The following is an 18,024-nucleotide window of genomic DNA, read 5'->3' as shown; positions in this document are numbered from 1 at the left end:
TAAGAGCTCTTGGCATGACGTGACCCCAATTTCCGGTTTTCTGGAACGCGCGAGAAGGGACCTGGTATTGCCTTCTGAAAAGCTGTCGTTATAGACGGCTAATATCTCCGGCTTTGATTTTATTTGATAAATGTGACAATATCATCGTAAAGTATGTTTTTTCAATATAGTTTTATTAGATTATTGAATTTTTTTCGGGACGTTAGGCGTGTTGCGTTGTCTGTGTTTGTTGACGATGGAGAGCTTCGCGCCACTTCGCTAGTGTGCTTGCTAATTCAAAAGGGAAAAATGCCATTCTAAAACCAAACAACGATTGTTCCCGACAAAGGACCCCTTGTACAACATTCTGATGGAAGATCATCAAAAGTAGGACCCATTTTATGATGTTATTTCATATATCTGTCGTACATGTGTACTATTAGTTTGCGCCCAGATTTTGGGCACTCTCTCGCCATAACATAAGCTGGATGTCGTAATGAAGTTATTTTTAGAATTCTAACACGGCGATTGCATTAAGAACTAGTGTATCTATCATTTCCTATACAACATGTATTTTTTAGTAACGTTTATGAATAGTTATTTGGTCAGAATAGGTGATTGTCATAAAAATATCCAGACTTTCTGGGAAAAAGATGCTACGTTAGCACAATGTATAACCACTGATTTCAGCTCTAAATATGCACATTTTCGAACAAAACATAAGTGTATGTATAACCTGATGTTATAGGACTGTCATCTGATGAAGCTTATCAAGGTTAGTCAAAAATTATATATCTTTTGCTGGTTTGTTACGATCGCTAACTTTTGCTGCTGGTAAATGGCTTGTGTTTCTGGCTATTGTGGTAAGCTAATATAATGCTATATTGTGTTTTCGCTGTAAAACACACATCGGAAATATTGGCTGGATTCACAAGATGCTTGTCTTTCATTTGCTGTACACCATGTATTTTTCAGAAATGTTTTATGATGAGTATTTAGGTAGTTCACGTTGGTGTCTGTAATTACTCTGGCTGCTTCGGTGCTATTTGTGACGGTAGCTGTGATGGTAGCTGCAATGTAAAACTGATTTATACCTCAAATATGCACATTTTTCGAACAAAACATAGATTTATTGTATAACATGTTATAAGACTGTCATCTGATGAAGTTGTTTCTTGGTTAGTTTGGTTGGTTCTTGGTTAGTTAGGTTGGTTTTGTGCATGCTACCTGTGCTGTGAAAAATGTCTGTCCTTTTTTGTATTTGGTGGTGAGCTAACATAAATATACGTGGTGCTTTCGCTGTAAAACATTTTAAAAATCGGACATGTTGGCTGGATTCACAAGATGTTTATCTTTCATTTGCTGTATTGGACTTGTTAATGTGTGAAAGTTAAATATTTCAAAAAAATATATTTTGAATTTCGCGCTTTGCACTTGAGCTGGCTGTTGTCATAAGTGTACCGACGTCGGGCTTGCAGCCATAAGAAGTTTTTTAAACAACTCCCTCTTTCCTGCAATATTCCCTATCTTTGGTTTTGTTACCCTGGCCTTTGTTTTCACTGCCTTTTTTCCAGTTGCAAGGGTTGACACATTCATTCTAGCAACATGGCAACCTGCATTGAACTGCTGGTTTACCACTGAAGCTAAGCAGGCTCAGTCCCTGGATGGGAGACCAGATGTAGCTGGAAGTAAGTAATGTGGGGAATTTTTCTTTTCACATGAGGGAAAAACACATACAAAAATAAATACAAATTCACGTGATCTGTTAACACGCGTCCGGAAACCACATGTTTTTTTCACACAGTTTTTAAACATTTGAGCTCACTTCACTTTAGTCTCAGTGTGTTTTAAATACATACTGTACAGGGAAGGAATGATTTAATACCCTCAGGTTCAAAACATCACTGTGAGACAAGGCTTGGAGGTTTTGCAATCTGTCCATATAGTGGACAATGTGTGTCTGTGTGTGTTCTCCCCCTGCTGTAGGGTTACGTACAGTAATTTCACGGTCCGCTAATTTCCACCCAAACCCTTTAACAACGTAAAGTCTGCCGGGCTGGATCCAATTACTGGAGCCATGTGGAAACTGACCAAAATATCAGAAAAGAAAAGAGTGAAAATCACACACACACACACACACACAGAGAGAGAGAGAGAGAGGAGAGAGAGAGCGAGAGAGAGCGAGAGAGCGAGAGAGAGAGAGAGAGAGAGAGAGAGGTAACTCTAGCTCTTCCTTTCCTGTGGCGGTCCTCATGAGAGCCAGTTTCAGCATAGCACTTGATGGTTTATGAGACTGCACTTCAAGAAACTTTCAAAGTACTTGAAACTTTCCGGATTCACTTGCCTTCATGTCTTAAAGTAATGATGGACTGTCGTTTCTCTTTGCTCATTTGAACTGTTCTTGCCATAATATGGACTTGGTATTTTACCCAGTAGGGCTTTCTTCTGTATACCACCCCTACCTTGTCACAACACAATTGATTGGCTCAAACGCATTAAGAAGGAAAGAAATTCCACAAATTGACTTTCACCAAGGAACACCTGATCATTTAAATGCATTCCAGGTGACTACCTCATGAAGCTGGTTGAGAGAATGACAAGAGTGTGCAAAGCTGTCATCAAGGCAAAGGGTGGCTACTTTGAAGAATCTCAAATACAAAACATTTGTTGATTTGTTTAACACTTTTTTGGTTACTACATGATTCCATATGTGTTATTTCATAGTTTTGATTTCTTCACTATTATTCTACAATGTAGAAAATAGTCCAAATAAAGAAAAACCCTGGAATGAGTAGGTGAGTCCAAACGTTTGACAGGTACTGTACATTTTCTTTATATCCATTGACTTCAGATCTTGACTTAAATAAAAACTCACTCAAAAACAATAATTTTGTATATTTTTCAAGATATAGGATTTTCAAAAGCAAATTGTAACTTAATCTTAATTGGGGAGGACGGGCTTGTGGTCATGGCTGGAGCGGAATCAGCGGAATGGTATCAAATATGTTTGATGCCATTCCATTCGCTCAGTTCTGGACTTTTATTATGAGCTGTCCTCTCCCCATTAGCCTCCTATGCCTGCCACATCATCATGATGATGCGTTTTGCATCATATGATGCGTTTTACATCATCATCATGATATGGCAAGTTACAATTTGCTTTTTGAAAGTTCTATATCTTTAAAACATGATCGCTGACATGCAAAACATTTTGGGACTGCATCAACAGTGGACTAATGAAACAAGACCAAAATATCGTTTTTTTGTGAATTATTCCTTTAATTAAAACCCAAGCCAATCTCATCATGTAGGACAGTTTCATGCCTTTCAGTTGTTTAGTGAGCAGCATTCTCCATCCTGGGCTTATTACGGAGACAGCTGTCGAGGAGGTGTAGAATTGATGCATTGGTATATATATATGTGTGTGACTGCTTGAAGTAGGGTGTGTGCTTGCGTGCGCGAGGGCACGCAAGCACACACCCTACTTCAAGCAGTCACACACATATATATATACCAATGCTTGCATGCGCGAGGGCATGTATGTGGAGACGAGGGGTAGTGTTGCTGCAGTTCAGAGAGACTATAATGTATACATGCCTTTAGATGGATCCTTACAGACAGCCACACCCAGACTCAGGTGAACCTTCCATGAACAATTATAAACTGTCAATCACTCTACCCGCTTTTTCTACACAACGTTTTTACTCATGAATGTACACACACATCCACGCATACACAAGTCATATGCAGGCATGCACAAACAGACAGACACACAAACCACAGAGCAAGAGCAAATGCATGCACAGTAGGCTTCTACATTCCAAAGTTAGGAATTTAGGAACATCTGTCTGTGCGTGTGTGCGTGTCTGTGTGTGTTCCCGCAGTGACAGTGGATGAGTGTTTGAGCGAGTGTGTGTGATGTTCGTGGGACAGTTCACCAAGTGTGAGATTGTGTGTGTGTGTGTGTGTGTGTGTGTGTGTGTGTGTGTGTGTGTGTGTGTGTGTGTGTGTGTGTGTGTGTGTGTGTGTGTGTGTGTGTGTGTGTGTGTGTGTGTGTGTGTGTGTGTGTGTATGTGTGTGGGTGTGACAGAAACAAAGTGTGCTGATTTGTGTAGGCCTAGATATGTGCATGGCTAACACTTGAGCGTGAACCGTTGGCTCGGGTCTGAATCGTTGACTTGGGTCTGGCACCATGGAGGGAAAGCTTTATGGTTACTTGGAAGAGCTAACAAACGCACACCGCCCCCTGCCAGACCCTGTGTCTCCCTTAGACAACCTGCTCTGTTTAACACCCAGAGCTGTGTTTGTGTGTGCATTTGCGTGTCTGCCTGTTACCGAGCTGTCAGGTTTCCTGCTCGTGATTTATCGACACACCTGCTCTGCATTAACTCTCTTCTACAATGTAGAACATGGTAAAAATAAAGAAATACCCTTGAATGAGTAGGTGTGTCCAAACTTTTGGCTGGTACTGTATATGAGAACATCTCTCTCTCTCTCTCTCTCTCTCTCTCTCTCTCTCTCTCTCTCTCTCTCTCTCTCTCTCTCTCTCTCTCTCTCTCTCTCTCTCTCTCTCTCTCTCTCTCTCTCTCTCTCTCTCTCTCTCTCTCTCTCTCTCTCTCTCTCTCTCTCTCTGCATGCTGGGAGTGTTTGGTGCATGCTGGGAATTGAATGATTGATTGAGTGAGTGCGTGTGTTGTGTAGAGTAAGATATTCAGAACTTTCCTTCGGTTTTTTCTTTCTTGGTGGCATTCTTTGGTTTCTTCTGTGCATGATTAAGATTATTATATATATTTTTTTTGTTGTGTGGTAGAATTAAGTATTTAGGTTTTTTCGTATCGAAATTACCTTGATTTTGGCGGGGATGGCTTCCAGAATTGGAATGCCGTCCCTGTCACTTCGGCACGGCTTTAGGTGTGTCACTGAAGCTACTGTCACGGTGGAGGAGTTTCTGGTCGCTGTAGGAGAGAAGGTAGGATACGATAATGTTGCGTATGCGTCACGGATGAATAAAGCGGTGGTGGTATTTCTTAAGGAAGAGCGCCTTGTTGATCGTATGGTTGAGCAGGGCGTACTTCTTAAGGGAATGTTTATTCAAGTTACCCCGCTTTTTTCTCCGTCAACAAGGGTAACGATTTCAAATGTACCACCGTTTATTCCAAATGAGCTATTGGAGCGCGAGTTATTGCGCTTTGGGAAGTTTGCAAGCTCAATTAAGGTTGTTCCGTTGGGTTGCAAACACGTTGCGTTGAAACAGGTTATGTCGTTTCGGCGACAGGTGTTTATGTTTTTGGACTCACCGGAGCAGACTTTAGAGATATCGTTTAAAGTCAAGTATGACAATAGAATGTATATGGCGTATGCTAGTACGGGTAGTCAACGGTGTTTTGAGTGTGGGGATGTTGGCCATAAGCGACATGCTTGCCCGAAAAGGGAGAAGGCAGAGGGAGGGGCGCAGGTGGTCATCGTAACGCCTGGGCCCACTGATGTAGGGAGAGGTGGGCTGACAGTGGTTGAGCAGCCACAAGCACCTGTTGCCGAGGAACAAGTTATCCGTGTTGAGGCCACGAGTTTGCAACTTGTATTAGAGGGAGATGTTATGCAGCAGAAAAATATTGTTGTAGAAGGTAAGGATGGATCTGAAGAGCCAGTTCCTCAGACTGGTGAGGAGGTGCCCAGTACGAGTACTGGGGCACAGGAGGGGGTTCATATGGAGTTAATCTCAAAGGTAGTGGAGGAGATGCCCACTACGAGTAATGGAGTACAGGAGGGGGTTCATGTGGAGCTAGACTCCAAGGGAGTGGAGGAGATGCCCACTACGAGTAATGGAGTACAGGAGGGGGTTCATGTGGAGCTAATCTCACAGGTAGTGGAGGAGATGCCCACTACGAGTAATGGAGTACAGGAGGGGGTTCATGTGGAGCTAGACTCCAAGGGAGTGGAGGAGATGCCCACTACGAGTAATGGAGTACAGGAGGGGTTTCATGTGGAGTTAGGCTCCCAGGTAGTAGAGGAAATGCCCACTACGAGTAATGGAGTACAGGAGGGGTTTCATGTGGAGTTAGGCTCCCAGGTAGTAGAGGAAATGCCCACTACGAGTAATGGGGTACAGGAGGGGGTTCATGTGGAGCTGGGCTCTCATGTAGTGGAGGAGATGCCCACCACGGGTAATGGGGTTCAGGTGGGGCTAGTCTCCCAGGTAGTGGAGGAGATGCCTGGTACGAGTGATGGGGTGCAAGTGGGGAGTGTTGAAAGGGATGTGGTAGAGGGGAGTCAGTGGTCTGTGGCCTCAGCTGAGGAGGATCAGGAGAAGGATATGGATATCTCTTCTGATATGACAGCAGCTGGTGAGGACTCAATTTATGATCTAGAGGAGGTAAATGGGTTTCTGGATCAGACTTTTGGGAAATCTGTAAAATTGGCAGAATATTTTGATGTTGATAAGTTTGTGAGGTCAGCTGTGATGTTACAGAAGACGGTGGGGTTAGACCAGTTGAGTGAGAAGAAGCGGTTTCGCTTGAGGAAATTTGTTACTGCTGTTACAGCAGCAAAAGGTGGTGGGAAACGTGGTCAGGTTAATAAGAAAAGATTTAAATAATGATGATGATCATGCTTCATAGGGTGTCTTTTTTCTCTTTGGTTTCTCTGTGGTATCTTCTGCTTTTCCTTTCTCTTTTCTACATGGAGGTACTAAGGGTGGGCTCTCTCAATATTAATGGGGGAAGGGACAGAAATAAGAGGGCTTGGGTTTTAGAAGAAATAAAACAGAAAAGGCTTAATGTAGTTTTCCTACAGGAGACACATAGTGATGAGGATAATGAGGTTGACTGGGGAATGTGGTGGGAGGGGCAGCATATACTCAGTCATGGTACTAATTTCAGTGCTGGGGTGGCCATCTTGTTTTCCTCAGGTTTAGGGGTGACTGTGATATCTACAACAGAGATTGTCAAGGGTCGGGTTTTATTGGTCAAGGTGGATGTTATGTTTATTTTTTTATTTTTTTTGAATGTTTATGCTCCTAATGAGGGTACCGAGCGTCTTGTTGTGTTTGATAAAATAAAAGAAACCTTAAGACAGTGTGACCAAGAGGGGTGTATGGTTGTAGGGGGGGACTGGAACTGTACTGTGGATTTTACTGTTGATCGCAACGCTGAAGAACCTCACCTGCGGTCAGCCACTTTCCTGTCTGGCTTACTAACTGAGTTAGAGCTTTCTGATGTGTGGAGAGTAAGGAATGCAAAAGTTAGGCAATACACATGGTTGAAAGTGAATGAAGGTCGTGTCAGTGCAGCAAGGTTAGATAGGTTGTACGTATCTGATCAATACTGTAGTAGGGTTGGAAGGTGTGCCATTACTCCTGTGGGTTTCTCTGATCATCACATTATAACTGTTGATATTCACTTGTCCTGTCCACGAAGGTCATCACCTTACTGGTATTTTAATGTTAAATTGTTACATGATGTCAAGTTTTGTGAAAGGTTTTTGTTGTTTTGGGAAAAATGGAGGGTTACAAAAGGGAATTTTGAGTCCTTGAGACAATGGTGGGATGTTGGGAAGGCCCAAATACGAGTATTTTGTCAACAGTATACTGCTTTGTCTCAAATTGAAGTTAAAGAGACTATCAATGCCCTTGAACAGGACATCAAATCAATTGAATTGAAGCTGCTCACTCAGAATGACCCTGGACTAGTCATGAACTTACAGGACAAGAGACATGAACTGAGGTCGTTTCTGCATGAAAGAGTGAAAGGTGCCTTGATTAGGTCTCGTTTCGCTTCCCTCAAGGATATGGATGCTCCTAGTGCCTTTTTTTTAAACCTTGGACAGTCGAAATTACAACGTAAACAGATGGTCTGCCTTCGTCTCCCTGATGGGAAGGTGACCACGGATGACAGTGAAATGCGTCAACATGCCGTGGATTTCTACTCTGCCCTCTATAAGGCGGAGGATTGTGACTCTCTGTGTACTGAACAGTTGTTACATGGTCTTCCTAAATTGGGACCTGAACAGAGAGTCGCATTGGACTCTGACATTACACTGCAAGAGCTGTCCACAGCAGTTATGCAGCTCTCAACAGGCCGAGCCCCTGGCATTGATGGTTTACCATCTGAGTTCTATAAGCACTTTTGGGGGTCTATTGGGGAGGATTTTTATGAAGTGGTGTGTGAATCTTTTCATGAGGGTTCTCTTCCTGTATCCTGTCAACGTGCGGTGCTTTCACTGTTGCCAAAAAAGGGGGATTTGGCTGTCATAAAAAATTGGAGACCTGTTGCTTTGCTGTGTGCAGAATATAAAATAGTTTCAAAATGTCTCTCAAACAGGTTGAAAGAGTATCTGGGATTGTTGGTCCACAAGGACCAGTCCTACTGTGTACCTGATCGCTCAATTGTTGACAACTTGTTTCTGATAAGAGATGTTCTAGACATTTGTAAACTGTCTGATGTAAATGTGGGTTTACTTTCTTTGGATCAGGAGAAGGCTTTTGACCGAGTGGACCACCAGTATTTGTTCAAAACGATGAAAGCCTTTGGGTTTGGGGATGTTTTTTTGTCTTGGATGAATTTACTGTATGCTGGGGCCTCGTGTATGGTGAAGGTGGGGGGTGGGTTGAGTTGCCCCATCCCTGTCCAAAGGGGTATCAGGCAGGGATGCCCAATTTCAGGGCAGTTATATAGTCTGGCGATTGAACCAATGCTTTGTTTTTTAAGAGCGAAGCTTACTGGTTTCTCTGTGCCAGGTGTAATGAAGGGTCCCACGATAGCACTGTCTGCGTATGCAGATGATGTGACAGTTTTTATTAAAGGGGCTGAGGATGTTAAGGTTCTCTCAGACGCTTTAATGGTGTATGAGGGTGCCTCCTCAGCTAGAGTCAATTGGGGAAAGAGTGAAGCGCTGTGGGCAGGTCAGCTTCAGATAGGGTCCGCTCCACGGTTACCAGGGGGGCTTCAGTGGGGCAGAGATGGGATGAAGACATTGGGTGTTTTTCTAGGCTCTGATGTCTTTCAGAAAAAGAACTGGGAGGGTGTAGTGGAGAAAGTGTGTGCCAGACTGTCAAGATGGAAATGGGTGCTACCCCAGTTGTCTTATAGGGGAAGGGTACTGGTAATTAATAATCTTGCTGCCTCTACCCTGTGGCACAGACTAATGATTTTGCAGCCACCAAAGGGTCTGATACAAGAGCTTCAGAGGACCCTTGTCAATTTCTTCTGGTCTGGACAACACTGGATCAAAGCTGCAGCTTTGTACCTGCCACTGCACGAGGGGGGGCAAGGCCTGGTGGACATTTCCTCTAGGATCATGGCTTTCCGGCTTCAAGCAGCCCAGAGACTGTTGTACAGTGACGGTTCTAGCTGGGTCGACACAGCCTACGCACTGATGAGGAGAGCAGGCTGTTTGGGCTTAGACAAGCACCTTTTCCTCTTAAAGCTGGAGGGGGGTGAGTTGAATGGCCTGACTCCATTCTATGAGTCTGTTATGCAGGCTTGGAGGATTCTGGTCAAGTCCCGTAAGGCCGGCACGCTACCAGGGATGTGGCTTTTTGAAGAGCCTCTTTTTTATAACACTGCCATCCAGTCCAGTGCTCTGGGTTCAGCCAGCCTGCGTTCATGCCTGTTAGGTGTCGGGTGCACCAAGCTGGGTCATCTGATGCAGAGCAGGAGCAGATCGTTGGAGGAGCTGGGAGAAAGAGCAGGGATCCGATCATCTCGCCTACTGAGGAAGGTCGTCGCTGAGGTCTGTGACTCCTTGCCAGTTCTTCATCGTCAGTATGTGACTGACATTTCCAATTCTGATCGGTGGAAGGAGGGTCTGGATTATGTGTTCCCTGCACTGATTGTTAGTGCTGCGGTGGGGGCATTTGAGGAGGACGTGGGGATGCTGCTTTCCTTCGATACCCCGGAGCTGGGGGATTTCAAGGAGGTGGGAAAGAAGGCCATGTACAGAATATGTGTAAAGGTGTCCCATGCCTCTTCCCTGGAAGGGGTAAAATCGACGAGGTGGGCGGGTGTGCTTGGTCCAGGTGCTTCCCCAAAAGGCTGTTGGCGATCATTATACAAACTGCCGATTGATAAGAGGACAGCTGACCTCCAATGGAGGATCATACATGGAGCTATAGCCACCAACATGCATCTGGTACACCTGGACCCTACTGTTGGGGAGGGGTGTCCATTCTGTGCAGAGTCTGAAACTCTGGCACACCTGTTTTTACTGTGTCCCAGGTTGGTCGGGATGATTGACCTGATCACTGACTGGTTCTCAACGTTGGGAGAGGTTTTCTCTTCCCAACTGTATATATTTGGGCCAAAGTACAGGTTCAGTCAAAAGGGTGTCGTTGTGTTGCTTAATTTTGTGTTAGGGGCAGCAAAATTAGCGATATGGAAGACCCGAAAGAACAGTATTCGGGGACAAGGGTCTGTGGATGTGGTGGGAATGCTGGAGGGAATGGTGGCAGCGAGACTAAGGGTTGAGTTTGCCTATTATAAACTTGTCAACAATATTGATCTGTTTTTGAGTATATGGGGTATTCAGAGGCTGTTGTGTTTAGTTACTGTGGAGGAGGAGTTGGAGTTGTGTTTTTAATTGATGTGTAACTGTGGTTTTGTATGAGTATTTATTGTGTGGTGGGCTCCCAGACCCAATAAAGATTATTTCAAACTCTCTCTCTCTCTCTCTCTCTCTCTCTCTCTCTCTCTCTCTCTCTCTCTCTCTCTCTCTCTCTCTCTCTCTCTCTCTCTCTCTCTCTCTCTCTCTCTCTCTCTCTCTCTCTCTCTCTCTCTCCGTTTCTGTGTGTTTCCTGCGTCTTGGTGGAGTATCTCAGCACATCATGTTTTCACGATGATTTAAACGTGTTTTCAAACCTGCCTTTACCCAGTTAGCTCTGATTTACATCACTCCGATGGCTTCTTAATAACTTACTGTATATAAGCATTACAATACCACACTGTGCTGGTCTCTGACTGGGGCTGACATCACACAGACATGCATAGAATTACACACACAGAAACAGACACAGTGAACACATGTTATGTGTTTAACATCCCTGAGACCTACCGGCAACAAAAATCATATAAAACGCACATTCCAATATCCTATAGGTAGGCCCAAAAAATTGCCAAAGACTCCAGCCACCCCAAGCCATAGACTGTTCACTTTTCTACCGTCTGGCAAATGGTACCGGAGCATCGGCTCTTGGACCAAAAGGCGCCGAGACAGCTTCTACCCCCAAGCCATAAGACTGATAAATAGCCAGACTGATAAATAGTGAATTAATGGTACAATTCCTGACATTTAATCCTAGTAAAAATTCTCTAAGAGGTTGGAGGACGTCCTCCGGACGTTGTCATAATTACTGTGTAAATCTATGGAAGGGGGTGAGAACCCTGAGCCTCCTAGGTTTTGTATTGAAGTCAATGTGCCCCGAGGAGGACGGAAGCTAGTTGAGGCTACTGTCATGACTTTCCCTCCTGGGTGAGGATCAAAGAGAGCCCCCCTCTCTGTCTTGAGAGTGGAATGTCTGAGTGTTACAACAGACAGAAGCTTTGCAGTATTTTAACATCAAAAGATGGGACATTGAAACAATATTTCTAACATAAATAATGCGGGAAATGGTTGTTGGGGCTCCAAACAATAATCATGTCAAATCAGTTGTTGTTTTGTGATATCATTAAGGATGGTATAACTAAATAACTATATCTGAAAGTGTACGCATTCAAGGGGTCAGGTTTACATCTAAATGTTGTTCAACTTATATGATTACATATGAAACTATTTTTGAAAAGATAGCAAGATGATTTTAGCCTTCTAAATGAGATAATTGTTGTCATAGAAAGTTTTACCCAGTCAGTAACCACATCCACGTGAGCACAGACATTATGTCAACAGGATGGAATGCCCCATTTTTCCAGAGTGCATAAAAGGACTGCTAACGAAATTTACCACAGACCAAAAACTGCCGGGTCGCTGCCGGTGTAGAAAGTGATCCAACTGTACCCTGAATAATCAACCGAAGACTCGGCCGAAGATTTCCTTTCACCACCATAGATACCTCTAAAGGATCTATTCTAACAAGCCTCTCTGAACACCGTGTGGTACACCTCTGGAGGAACCGTTCTAACAGACACTGTTAGACCTAGAAGCTACAACTACAAAGGAGTCTCTGGTTGACAAACAAAGTAAATAACTCACGGACACTAGAGAAGCTTTAACCAAGTTGAATTCTTCCCAAAGGTTCTGTACAGCTGTAATCAGGACAACTCAACATTTGTCCCATCCAGATATTTATATCCCACTTAAGACACTCCCTCGCTGCAATCCTTACAGTTTATGCCCAACAGGAAAAGGTTAATCAGATACGAAACCCTGATTACTCCCTTAAGGGGAACTGACCTCACCTCCTGACCTCAACCCCTCCTTCATCTAATCCACAGATGTCCATCTGTCTCCCCTGTATCAACACGGTGCTCTGCTCCCATCCCCCAACACATTCCAACACATTCCACAGCTATCTCTCCTTCTACAGATATTCAATATCTCAATGTTCAAAATGTCGAACCCAACACCATGAGCATAGTTTCCACATGTATGTACAATAAGTTGACTCTCTCTGTCTCTCCCTCTCCTTACATGCCCATCCCTTTTCATTGTGTACCAAGCCATCATATCGGGTTAGTCCACTAGGGACTTTCCATTGCATTATGTCAGTAATCAACGTATAATCTATCCTCTGTGTGTGTTTATGTAATTCTGTGTGATTATTTAGTTAGTTAGTAAATAAATAATTAAGCCAATTTGTGTATTGCTGAATCGTCATTTAGACTAGGGTTCATGCAGATTTGAAGTCAACGCCGTTCAGAACGAGACTGATGAGGTAATAATAATTAATGGATGACTAATATGATAACGATATATTCTGATATATTCTTGAGTTAATTCGGGAAACGGTAACTCATTAAACAAACTTTTTCCGTTGTGCCCCAAGTTACTAATGAGTTAATTGTTACATGATTCATTTAATAATTAAACATAGTTAATTGATTTGATAAAATAGCCATCATCACATTAATGATAGTCACGTCACGACATTACTGGAGACCTTCATTGCAAAGCAGTGTGTTTTAACCAAATATTTGGTGACGTGAATATATTTAGTGTCGTTTTATCTGAAAAGGTTTTTTTTCAGAAATTCACTAAGGAGATCGGTCCTCCCTTTCCTCCTTTGAGGAGCCTCTGCTGACATATACGCATACCGACACGACACAAACACAAATACAAACACACATGCACACCCTCACACACACACTTTTACACTCGTCATTTGCTGCTGCTACTCTGTTCTTTATTTCACTCTAACTTCTATCTATCCGGATGCCTAGTCACATTACCTTGCCTTCATGTTCATATCTACCTCAAGTACCTTGTATCTCTGCACATTGATCTGGTACTGGTACTCCCTGTATATACCGTAGCTCCATTCTTGTGTATTTTATTTGATTCATTTCATGTTAGTTACTATTTTATTTTGTATTATTATTTTTAAACGCTGCATCGTTGGGAAAGCTTCATAAGCAAGCAATTCACTGTAAAGCCTACACAAGCTGTATTCTGCGCATGTGATGAATAGAATTTGATTTGATTTATAGTTATAAATACTTACACACAGACGCAAAACACGTAGGCAAACACCTCCACAGACGCACACACATGGGTAAAGAGTATACGAGCCGTAACATCTCGCATATCCTTTAGTTTGTATAACCAGCCCATTGTGTAAGACATTAAACACACAGAGAGCATATTCTCACCTGGAGTTAGGTTTGAGGTTTTCTACAGCCAGATGTGAGCCGCTGGATGCACTGGAGGACCACCTGTTGTTGAGGACGTCATCGTATGAGGCACTGTGGACCATGTAGCCTGCAGGGGTCACACACAAGGCGCGAGTCAGGGGCCAAAGGTCACCAGAGGTTAGAGAGGGGAGGGATCGAACATTGATCCATTTTAAAGTTTGAGAAGGAGAAATAGAATGTGTCCATGTTGGTTTTGATGTGTAGCCAAAGGTAAGGGTGGTCTGATGTTAGAGAGGAAATATTTACTTTGAGAGGAGAGCGATTGGAGGCAGAAGAACGATCCCAACTAATTTGAGGTATCAGTGGTTTTAAACTAGAGACAGCCGCAGTCACGGCACATTGTGGATCTGCCAACCACTACACATACAGAGACAATCTGTTTCTCTGTTTCTCACCTCTTGTCTTGCCTCTCCTCTCACACACACATAATGGTAAACCTCCATAAAGCCCCATTTCAGTACGTGAGTGCTGAGGTCATGGAATGCTCAGATCATGCCACTCAGCCAGTGGAAACTCTACAAGGGCGGTGCTCCCCGCCACATCTAGCTCCTATGTGTTCGTATTTTTGCTGGAGCCCTGCCAACATAGCTGGCTCAAGGTGGAGGGAAGGAGGAGGAGGGAACCACTACCACAGGCACCAGTCTTTCTCTCTGATTGTGTTGTCCCCTCTTTCTCTCCCTCTCTTAAATTTTTTCTCTATCACTATATTTTGTAATCAGAAGTGTGAAAACAGAAGCACTGTTGCAGCCTGTCACTCACTTATCCTTCTCTCCTCACTCTTTCATTCTCTCTCAACCCTGCTGTCTCTCTCTCCCTCTTTCATTTGTCTTTCCTTTGCTCATCTTTCTGACAACGCAGCCAATAAGGGAATAAAAATGAGGAAAGGTGAAATATTTAATATATGTGTTTAAAAAAATACATTCCAACATATATTACAAAATGTATTTACAATGTATATATAAATCCATGTAAAATGTGTCGCAATATATGTTAAATGCATCGGGAAATGTGTTTAATGTATTTCAAAATACAATCTGAAGTACAATGAAAATGTATTTTAGAATATATTTTCAGATACATTTTCACATTTTGGTAATTTTTTTTTAAACGTCTTTAGAAAGGTTTTGTTGGGTTTTTCTGTATTTCTACTATTTTCAACATTGTAGAATAATAGTGAAGACATCAAACTATGAAATAACACATGGAATCATGTAGTAACCAAAAAAGTGTTAAACAAATAAAAATGCAATTAAAATGTTTGATTCTTCAAAGTAGCCACCCTCTGCCTTGATGACAGCTTTGCACACTCTTGCCATTCTCTCAACCAGCTTCATGAGGTAGTCACCTGGAATGCATTTCAGTTAACAGGTGTGCCTTGTTAAAAGTACATTTGTGGAATTTCTTTCCTTCTTAATGCGTTTGAGCCAATTAGTTATGTTATGACCAGGTAGGGTTGGTATACAGAAGATAGCCCTATTTGGTAAAAAAACAAGTCCATTTTATGGCAAGACTAGCTCAAATAAGGAAAGAGAAACGACAGTCCATCATTACTTTAAGACATGAAGGCAAGTCAATCCCGAAAATGTCAAGAACTTTTAAAGTTTCTTCAAGTGCAGCCGCAAAAGCTATCAAGCTCTATGATGAAACTGGCTCTCATGAGGACCGCCACAGGAAAGGAAGAACCAGAGTTACCTCTGCTGGAGAGGATAAGAAATTACAGCACCTTGAATTGCAGCCCAAATAAATGCATCACAGAGTTCAAGTAACAGACACATCTCAACATCAACTGTTCAGAGGAGACTGCGTGAATCAGGCCTTCATGTTTGAATTGCTGCAAAGAAACCACTACTAAAGTACACCAATAATAATAAGAAACTTGCAAGGCCCAAAAAATACAAGCAATGGACATTAGACTGGTGGAAATCTGTCCTTGGTCTGATGAGTCCAAATGTTAGATTTTTGGTTCCAACTGCCGTGTCTTTGTGAGACGCAGAGTAGGTGAATGGATGATCTCTGCATGTGCGGTTCCCACCGTGAAGTTTTGCACCGTGAAGTTTTTGCAGGTGTGATGGTGTTGTGGGTGCTTTGCTGGTGACACTGTCAGTAATTTATTTAGAATTCAAGGCACGCTTTACCAGCATGGCTACCACAGCATTCTGCAGTGATACGCCATCCCATCTGGTTTGCGCTTAGTGGGACTATCATTTGTTTTTCAACAGGACACTGACCCAACACACCTCCAGGCTGTGTAAGGGCTATTTGACCAAGAAGGAGAGTGATGGAGTGCTGCATCAGATGACCTGGCCTCCACAATCACCCGACCTCAACCCAATTGAGATGGTTTGGGATGAGTTGGACCGCAGAGTGAAGGAAAAGCAGCCAACAAGTACCCAGCATATGTGGGAATTCCTTCAAGACTGTTGGAAAAGCATTCCAGGTTACTACCTCATGAAGATGGTTGAGAGAAAGCCAAGAGTGTGCAAAGCTGTCATCAAGGCAAAGTGTGGCTACTTTTAAGAATCTCACATTTCAAATATATTTTGATTTGTTTAACACTTTTTTGGTTACTACTTGATTTCGACTCTGTCGAGTCCGACTCTGCTTTCGACTCTGTCAATCACCACATTCTTATTGGCAGACTCGACAGCCTTGGTTTCTCAAATGATTGCCTCGCCTGGTTTACCAACTACTTCTCTGATAGAGTTCAGTGTGTCAAATCGGAGGGCCTGTTGTCCGGACCTCTGGCAGTCTCTATGGATGTGCCACAGGGTTCAATTCTCGGGCCGACTCTTTTCTCTGTATACATCAATGATGTTGCTTTTGCTGCTGGTGAGTCTCTGATCCACCTCTACACAGACGACACCATTCTGTATACTTCTGGCCCCTCTTTGGACACTGTGTTAACTAACCTCCAGACGAGCTTCAATGCCATACAACTCTCCTTCTGTGGCCTCCAACTGCTCTTAAACGCAAGTAAAACTAAATGCATGCTATTCAATCGATCACTGCCCACACCTGCTCGCCTGTCCAGCATCTCTACTCTGGACGGCTCTGACTTAGAATACGTGGACAACTACAAATACCTGGGTGTCTGGTTAGACTGTAAACTCTCCTTCCAGACTCACATTAAGCATCTCCAATCCAAAATGAAATCTAGAATCGGCTTCCTATATCGCAACAAAGCATCCTTCACTCATGCTGCCAAACATACCCTCGTGAAACTGACCACCCTACCGATCCTCGACTTCGGTGATGTCATCTATAAAATAGCCTCCAACACTCTACTCAACAAACTGGATGCAGTCTATCACAGTGCCATCCGTTTTGTCACCAAAGTCCCATACACTACCCACCATTGCGATCTGTACGCTCTCGTTGGTTGGCCCTCGCTTCATACTTGTCGCCAAACCCACTGGCTACAGGTTATCTACAAGTCTCTGCTAGGTGAAGCCCTGCCTTATCTCAGCTCACTGGTCACCATAGCAGCACCCACTCGTAGCACGCGCTCCAGCAGATATATCTCACTGGTCACCCCCAAAGCCAATTCCTCCTTTGGTCGTCTTTCCTTCCAGTCCTTCCAGTTCTGGCTGCCAATGACTGGAACGAACTGCAAAAATCTCTGAAGCTGGAGACTCATATCTCCCTCACTAGCTTTAAGCACCAGCTGTCAGAGCAGCTCACAGATCACTGCACCTGTACATAGCCCATCTATCTACCTACCTCATCCCCATACTGTATTTATATATTTATCTTGCTCCTTTGCACCCCAGTATCTCTACTTGCACATTCATCTTCTGCACATCTACCATTCCAGTGTTTAATTGTTATATTGTAATTAATTCGCCACCATGGCCTGTTTATTGCCTTAACTTACCTCATTTGCACTCACTGTATATAAACTTTTTGTTTTCTTTTGTTCTACTGTATTATTGACTGTATGTTTTGTTTATTCCATGTGTAACTCTGTGTTGTTGTATGTGTCGAATTGCTATGCTTTATCTTGGCCAGGTCGCAGTTGCAAATGAGAACTTGTTCTCAACTAGCCTACCTGGTAAAATGAAGGTGAAATTAAACAAATAAAAAAGAATTACATATGTGTTATTTCATAGCTGTGATGTCTTCACTATCATTTTACAATGTAAAAATAAAGAAAAACCCTTGAATTAGTAGGTGAGTCTAAACTTTTGACTGGTGCTGTACGTGTTCG

At 43.1% G+C, this 18,024-nt stretch overlaps 1 protein-coding gene across 1 annotated transcript in view; it reads right to left on the bottom strand.

Annotated features, from left to right (window-relative positions):
- The window catches only part of LOC139556641 (fibronectin type III domain-containing protein 1-like), an 88,303-nt gene that overhangs the window by 12,072 nt on the left and 58,207 nt on the right, over positions 1-18,024 (bottom strand). The window contains exon 18 of the mRNA XM_071370838.1: positions 13,776-13,884. Within this exon, the coding sequence (XP_071226939.1) occupies positions 13,776-13,884 (109 nt within the window). The remainder of the gene's footprint in view (positions 1-13,775; positions 13,885-18,024) is intronic.

This window comes from Salvelinus alpinus, chromosome 27 (genome assembly GCF_045679555.1).
Source record: "Salvelinus alpinus chromosome 27, SLU_Salpinus.1, whole genome shotgun sequence".
Lineage (NCBI taxonomy): Eukaryota > Metazoa > Chordata > Actinopteri > Salmoniformes > Salmonidae > Salvelinus > Salvelinus alpinus.
The sequence above is the reverse complement of the archived record's forward strand: the minus strand, read 5'-3'. Positions and strand labels throughout refer to the sequence as shown.